Source organism: Cebus imitator, unplaced genomic scaffold (genome assembly GCF_001604975.1).
Source record: "Cebus imitator isolate Cc_AM_T3 unplaced genomic scaffold, Cebus_imitator-1.0 Scaffold306, whole genome shotgun sequence".
NCBI lineage: Eukaryota > Metazoa > Chordata > Mammalia > Primates > Cebidae > Cebus > Cebus imitator.
The window spans coordinates 253,604-261,634 of NW_016107621.1; the positions used below are offsets into that span (position 1 = coordinate 253,604).

General features: G+C 54.4%; 1 protein-coding gene across 3 annotated transcripts in view; it reads right to left on the bottom strand.

Moving 5' to 3' along the window:
• The window catches only part of MEGF8 (multiple EGF like domains 8), a 55,115-nt gene that overhangs the window by 41,505 nt on the left and 5,579 nt on the right, over positions 1-8,031 (bottom strand). For 2 of the 3 annotated variants that reach the window (XM_017503068.2, XM_017503070.2), the window contains exons 2-8: positions 3,823-3,986; positions 3,384-3,590; positions 2,395-2,575; positions 2,225-2,313; positions 1,275-1,690; positions 675-820; positions 423-545 (exon numbers count right to left, since the gene is read on the bottom strand). In XM_017503068.2, coding sequence (XP_017358557.1) covers positions 423-545; positions 675-820; positions 1,275-1,690; positions 2,225-2,313; positions 2,395-2,575; positions 3,384-3,590; positions 3,823-3,986 — 1,326 coding nt within the window. Of the gene's footprint in view, positions 1-422; positions 546-674; positions 821-1,274; positions 1,691-2,224; positions 2,314-2,394; positions 2,576-3,383; positions 3,591-3,822; positions 3,987-8,031 lie in introns of those variants that run through there. The other variant, XM_017503069.2, reaches the window with a different exon arrangement.

The following is an 8,031-nucleotide window of genomic DNA, read 5'->3' on the forward strand; positions in this document are numbered from 1 at the left end:
TGGTGCTACTGTACTCTAGCCTGGGTGATGGTGCAAGACTCCATTGAAAGAAAAGAAAGAAGGGAAGGGGAGAGGAGGGGAGAGGAAGGGAGAGGAGGGGAGGGGAGGGGAGGGGAGGGGAGGGTGGGAAGGAAGGAAGGAAAAGTTGCTGCTTCTTAGCCTCTTAGGCATTTGCCTGGGGCAGCTGGAACTGGCAAAACCTGGCTTGGAACCCACACTGGATGCTGCCGTAAGGGCCTCCCATCTCCATGGTGATGATGTCCTAGTCCCATCTCCATCCCAGGCTTGCCTCCTGAGGCTGGCACCAACTGGCCTGGATGTCAGGCTCACCCTCACAAGGACTGAGGTGGCTTGAGTCCAGAATCACTGTGAAGGGAGGCAGGACCCTCAAGAGGCCCTAGTGAAGAACAGGGGCCACTCACCCTCAGGGGTTCCTGGGGGGGCAAGCTCAGCCCCTGACACCCATTGATGGCAGCCGAGGTGGTAGAAGAAGATGCCGTCTTCATAGCACTTTTCCTCCTGGTAATGGGTATGCACATTGCCCCCTGGGAGAGGAAGAAAGGGGCATAGCTGGCAAGCCTGGGGGAGGTGGGGACTCCCATGCAGGGAGCCTCAGCTCAGGGTTGGCTCAGGCCCTCAGCAGGCAGGCAGGCAGGATTGGGGAGCTTCCTCACCATAGATCACCATGTAGTTGCCCAGAACGCTGGCTGTGTGGAAGGCTCGCTCCCTTGGGCCCTGAAGCCCATCCCGCCCCTTCAGGGTCGTCCACAAGCGCCGATCCACATGGAAAAGCTCAGTGGAGTTCACTCGCACAGAGAACCTACCGAAGGAGGAGCAGGACAGGGGCTCAGGGTGGGAAAGGTCTCTCCCTCCTCCAAGCTCTTAGGAGCTCTGTGATGACCCAGGCATGAGACTGGCCATGACTGGCTCTATGTCCCCTCCAAACTAGAAGTTCCCTGTGGTCAGGACCCTGACTCATCTCTGGGTACCCACATAAGCTAGCAGGGTCTAGACACCAAGCAGGGCTCTGTTGAATAGATACATGGGTGTGAGTATATGGGAGGCAATTCACCAAGAGATGGAATAAAACATCAGACAATACGTGAGTGGGTGAATGAATGAGTGAGTGAATAAAGAAAGAAGAATATATGAAGGAAGGAGTGACGCAGAGACCACAAGAGTCCAGTAGTGGGCAAAGACCTCTAAAGACTAAAGACTATGGTGTTGAACCAGGCCTGGCCTGTGGGGCACAGGTTATGGGACAGGTCACTTACCGGGCAGTGGAGGGCCGGTGTCCACCATGAACCAGCAGGGCACGGGAGGGGGCGTGGAATACCATGGAGTGGCCAGTGGCAGCAGGAGGCCGTCCACCTGCTGGAATCACCTGCTCCCAATAGCCCCCGCTGGTGCTGTCGAGGCGGAAACGGAAGAGGCCAGAGGAGAAAAGGTCGTGCTGGGTGCGGCCTCCAGACACATATAGCCAGACGTCGTCCACTAGAGCAGCCGCGTGACCTGCCAGGCCTGGGGGCCCCAAGGAGCTGGAGGCACGTGGTGCCAGGAGCTCCCAGCGGCCCCCACCCAGTGGACTGAAGGCCCACACGTCGTTGGTGAGTGAGCCATCAGCCAGCTCACCACCCATCAGCACCAGGGAGCCGGCCCAGGCCACGGCCACGTGGGAGTGACGGGCAGCCTGTGAGGAAGAGACAAGAGACAGAGATAGAGACACAGCAAGAGAGCCAGAGCCAGGCTTAGACAGAGAGATGCAGAGCCAGAGAAACAAGGAGAGAAGGCGAGATAAAGACAGAGACAAAGAGAAAGGCAGAGATCGGTAGAGAGAGAAAAGACAGACCCATGGAAACAGAGAAACATAGTCAGAGAGGGAAGACACAGGGAGACACAGTTAGAAGGACAAATAGCGGAGAGAAACAGACCCAGAGAGATGGAGACCCAGAAACCGAGAACACAGAAGCCCAGAAGTCAGACAGACTAAAATAGACTAGATCGAGAGACAGGAGACATGTGGAAAAATAACATGCACAAAAGCAGATAAAGGAAGAGGAGGAAGAAAAAAAAGAGAGAGAAAAGGCAGAAATAGGGAAAAGTAGGTTCCTATAGCAAGCTGTGGGAACTGGGGGAGCTCTGGGTGATCGGGGATCAGTCTGGGGGTCCCTGGCTGGGCTGCTTGAGTGGGCAGGCTCCTCCAGGACAGGGGAGGGGTCCATACCGGGGCAGGACTCAGGTCCCAGGACTCCCAGGTGTTGGCAGAGAAGTTGTATAGAACGAGGTCACCCAGGGCGTTGTTGAGGTCCTGGCCTATGGAGCAATGGACAATCTCAAGCCCTGGCCACGGGCTGCCAGGCCTCCAGACCCCTGATACTCATCCCATCTGCTCACCTCCGAAAACTGCCAGCAGCCCCGGCGGGGATAGGAAGGCACCAGCTGCCCCGATACGGGCAGAGAAGGCAGGGTCCCCAGCACTCACATTGTGCCACCAGCCAGCCCCCTGGTTCTCCCGCAAGTGCAGGTCACAGGCACGTCCCAAGAAGCCAGGCTCACAGCGGCATGGTCCCAGGGGCTGGGAGGAAGGAGACATAAAGGCAGAGATAAGAGAAGGAGAGAGAAGGACAGAGAGACAAAAGAGACACACAGAAAAAGCCAGAATGAGACAGGGCACAAAGGGAGAGAGAAAGAGACAGAAAGGAGGGAGAGTATGGAAAAGGAAAGAGAGAGAGAAAGGGAGACAGAGAGAGACAGGAAGAGGAGAAAGGCAAACCATCAGACAGAGAGAAACGAGAGACAAAGAGACACAACAGAAGGAAGCAGACAGATGGAAAAAAAGACCACAGTAAAAGGAAAAGGCACACAGAGAAAAAGGAGAACAGACAGAAAGATGGCAGGCTGGAGAAGACAGTCAGTCAGTGAGATTGATGTTCAGCCTAAAGAGCTCAGATCTGGGGAGGCCAAGGCAGGGAGGGCTCAAAGTGTGATCCAGATTGAAAGCTGGATGCACACAGCTTAGGCAGAGGGTCAGTGGTGTGAGGTTGGAAGTCATGGCAGGGGGTCCAAGGCCACACAGAGTGGCTGGGTGGGAGGACAGAGTTGGGCCTGGCTGGAGGAAGGAGAGTGGTGTTCACAGGTGAGGGTGGGGTATAGATGAGTGTGGGATATGCTAAGCAGGGGAGGGCCTGCAGGTGAAGGTGGGGTGGGGTTGGAGTAATGGCTAGGGGGCAAGCTCTAGAAGGAGAGGGACGTGAGTATCATGGGAAAGGGTCGGGTGATGGGGGGAATTTCATGCAGGGGCAAGGTCAGACCTAGGAGATGGGCATGGAGGGTGTGCTCACAGATCAGGGCCCCAGGGGAAACAGGGCTGGGGACTGGCTCACCGAGGCGCAGGTGCCATGGCTGCCACAGTAGGCTGAACACTCCTGCAGGCCACAGTCAGGACCCCCCCAGCCCGGCTCGCAAGCACACACACCCGGCGGCTGGCACTGTCCGTGGCTCCGGCAGCCACCCGGGCACAGGGAGAAGCGGAATGAGGCATTAAAGCCCAGAAGGTTGTAGTTGGCATCGCTGAAGAGGTGCAGCAGCATCTGCAAGCACAAGGTAGACTGCGTAAGGCGGGCAGGGCCGGGGGACTGGCCTGGGAGGGTGGTCCACTCCTGTTCCTGTCCACCCTGGGGGACCCAGAGCCCCATCTCCTTCCTTTGCGTCTCTCTACCTTCCCTTGTCCCTGTGTCCTGCTCTCAGATGCCCTCTTACTATCTGTGCCCCCCGCTTCCCTTTCCCTTGGTGTATCTACCCCACAGCCCTGTCCCCACTAACCTTGCCTGAGGAAGCCTCAATGGGCGGAGGCCGGGTGCTCCCGCTCAGACTGGCAAGCAGTGGCCCTCGGGGGGAGTCACCATCATACACGAACAGGTAGTCATACGTGCACTCCGTGTCCAGGAAAAGGAAGTCCAGCAGGATCCGGTGCTGGGGGCTTGGGGCTGGGAGGTGAGCACAGAGGGACCAGGTTCTAAAGTGGACTTCCTGGGCCAGGCGCGGTTGCTCACGCCTGTAACCCTAGCACTTTGGGAGGCTGAGGTGGGTGGATCACGAGGTCAGGTGATTGAGACCATCCTGGCCAGCATGGTGAAACCCCATCTCTACTAAAAATACATAAAAAATTAGCTGAGCATGCTAGCTCCCAGCTACTCAGGAGGCTGAGGCAGGAGAAGTGCTTGAACCCAGGAGGCAGAGATTACAGTGAGCTGAGATCACACCACTGTACTACAGCCTGGGCGACAGTGCAAAACTTCATCTCCAAAAAAAAAAAAAAAGTGTACCTTCTCCCCACACCTCCCTGCAGCCTCCCACAAACACCAAACCCTGCTCCAGGTGATGCTGGGGGCTCGAGGATGAGTCAGACCTGGGCCCTGCCTTGGAGGGTCTCCCAGTCTCATAGCCTAGAACAGTCAAGGACTGTGACAAACAGACGGACAGGAGCCCAGAGAAAGAATCACAATATTCCTGACCTCTAGAAAGGCCTCCTAAGATCAGAATGAACACCCCCACCATTCAGATGGGAAAATAAAGTGCAGAGAGAAAACCCCATCCCAGTGGCTACACAGAGCAGAAGCCACACTGTTCCTGATGCCTCGCTCTTCCTGTCTCTGCCTGAGCTTCAGACATGTCCAGGCTGGAGGGTCAAGGTCATAATCCCAAAAAGAAGAGCACCTCTATGACAGTCCCCTGGCCCAGGCTGAACAGAGCTCCAAGAGGAGAGTTCAGTTTCTTCCCCTTGAACAGAGGCCTAACCTTGGAGCATCATAGTTCCCCCTCTGTCCCCATCCAGAGTCTCACATCTGTTTTTTGTGATGGCTAGAAGCACAAACTCTGGAACCAGACTGCCTGAGCTTATGTCTTGGCTCTGCCACTGAATAGCTACTAGCTGTGTGATCTTAGGCAAGTAACTCACCCCCTCTGGATCAGTCTCCTCACCTGTAAAGTGGGATATAGTGGTACTGTATTAGATTCAAACTTCTAGGCCACTCCTGCCATTGAAAGGTAATTCCCTGCCCCTTGTATCTGGGAAGAGCCTTAGTGACTTGCTTGACCAACAAAAAACCGCAGAGACCAGGTACAGTGGCTCACACCTGTAATCTCAGCACTTTGGGAGGCCATGGAGGGTGGATCACCTGAGGTCAGAAGTTTGAGACCAGCCTGGCCAACGTAGTGAAACCTCGTCTCTACTAAAAATACAAAAATTAGCCAGGCATGGTGGCACATGCCTGTAGTCCCAGCTACTCGGGAGGCTGAGGCAGGAGAATCACTTGAACCTGAAAGCTGCAGGTTGTGGTAAGCCGAGATCACGCCACTGCACTCCAGCCTGGGCAGCAGAGCAAACTGCATCTCAAAAAAAAAAAAAAACCCGCAGAAGTGACATTCTGAAACTTCCAAGGCTATATCATAAGAGGCCTTGTACTTTTCACCTGGGCCTCATAGAATGCTGTTTCTCAGAACACAGCTATCATGCTATGAAAAGCCAAAGCCACAAGAGGAGGCCACACACAGGCGTTCTAGCTGACAGTCCCAACTCAGCTTCCAGCTGATAGCTGGCTTCAATTGCCAGCCCTGAAAGGACCTTCCCGGATGTCAAGTACAGGTGAACATTCAGCGGACTGCAGCCCCAGCTGACATCTGACTGCAACTTCATGAGGAGCAGTAATGCACATGAAATGCTGACAGTGGAGCCAGGCGCGGTGGCTCACGCCTGTAATCCCAGCACTTTTGAGAGCCCGAGACAAGCAAATTAGCTGAGGTCAGGAGTTCCAGACCAACCTGGCCAAGATGGTGAAACCCTGTGTCTACTAAAAAAATTGGCCAGGCATGATAGCATGTGCCTGTAATTCCATCTAATCAGGAGGCTGAGGCAGAAGAATTGCTTGAACCCAGGAGCAGGAGACTGCAGTGAGCCAAGATCACACCACTGCACTCCAGTCTGGGCAACAGAGCGAAACTCTGTCTCAAAAAAAAAAAAAAAAAAGAGGCTGGACCAGGTGAGGTGGCTCATGTCTGTAATCCCAGCACTTTGGGAGGCCTAGGTAGGTGGATCACCTGAGGTCAGGAGTTCGAGATCAGCCTGACCGACATGGAGAAACCCCGTCTCTACTAAAAATACAAAATCAGCTGTGTGTGGTGGTGCATGCCTGTAATCCCAGCTACTCGGGAGGCTGAAGCAGGAGAATTGCTTGAACCCGGGAGGCAGAGGTTGTGGTGAGCTGAGATTGTGCCATTGCACTCTAGTCTGAGCAACAAGAGCAAAACTCTGTCACAAAAAACAACAAAAAAAGAGGCTGGACACTGTGGCTCACGTCTGTAATCCCAGCACTTTGGGAGGCCATTGCCTCCAGCCTGGACGACAGAGCAAAACTCCGCCCCCCCATTCCACCCCCCGCTAAAAAAAGAAATGCTGACAACAGGGCCTGCACATCATGGTGAGTGCCACTTCCCCTAACACTGTCACTGTCCTGTTCTCTGCCAGTCCTGGTTCTGGGAGCCTCTCTCATTCTACATCCCTCAGCTGAGGGGAGTCCTCTGGGTGATGGAAATTAGGAGGCCTGGGCTCTGGCTCTGCCCATGACTGGCTAGAGGACCCTGGGCCAGCCCTTTCCCCCATACCCTCAGTGTGCCTATCTGGATCCTGGAAACACTCAGCCACCACTCTCAATGGTTGAGAGATCCTGGGTCAGTTCCATGGGCTCTCTGAGCCTTAGTTTCCTTGACTGTAAAATGGGCATAATTCCCCCCACCCATGAAGGCTGGGGTGAACATTCAACGAGGTGATGACTCCAGCCTGCCAGCTCAGAGCCAGCATGTTCAATACTGTGCCCTTGCCTGCCCAGCCTCAACCTCTCTCACTAGAACCATTGATCCAGCCTCCTTCTTGCCCTGATGTGAGTCCCTGAGAGATCTTCCCAACTCATCTGGCCTTGCTGCTCCCTTTCTTCAAAGCCCTACATGGCTCCCTACCACCCTAGGAGAAAGTCCAGCTCCCTAAACTGCTGTTTGGAGCCTCGCTTTGTCTCAAATCATCTCACTGCTTTCTTATAGCTCTCATGGGAGCTGGGCCTTTGTACAAGCTTCTCCCTCTGTCTGCAACATATTCTCCCTTCCCGCCACCAGCCCTCTTCCTCCAGGATGCCTCCTAGATGGGTTAGGGGCCCCTCTACAGGGTCCTCACATCCTATTATAACCTTCACTCCTCTCGGCCAGGAACATCTATGTCCTGCTCTGTCTCCCTGCAGGGCAGGGCCTGGACGTGGGCCTAATTCCCTCTGCAGCACCGCTCAGACCTGGGCTTGGCACTGAGCAAAGGCTCAGGAAATGCTGGATGATGGAATGAAGAAATACACAAAAGAAAGAATACCAAAGCTGGAAGCTCTCCCTCAGGCTCTGACCAGAGCCCCCACGAACATCACACACAGATCCCACCCATGCCCTCGGGAACTCAGAAGAACCATTCAGCAGGGCCACACAACCAGACCTCCCAGAATCTTACCAGCCTCAACCAAACTATAAAGCTCTGTTCCTGGAATCACAAGCACATCTTTGTTAAATGCCTGACGGAGGCCGGCTCACCATCTGCCTCCCCAAGTTCTTCTCTAAGTTGAAGGTCTCCTGTTTCCACCCAACCCCCGTATCATTCCAGACAGAAATCTGATCCCAAACTCCTCCTGTTCAAAAACAGGATGCCCCTTATTCATGAGGATATTATAATCACTAGGACTGGGCTGGGCATCGTGGCTCACATCTATGATCCCAGGACAGATCACTTGAGGCCAGGAGTTCGAGACCATCCTGGCCAACATGGAGAAAGCCCATCTCTACTAAAAATATAAAAATTAGCCAGGCATGGTGGCACATGCCTGTAATCCTAGCTACTTGGGAAACTAAGCAAGACACGAGAATCACTTGAACCTGGGAAGCAGAAGTTGCAGTGAACCAAGATTGCGCCAATGCATTCCAACCTGGGCAACAGAACCAGACTCT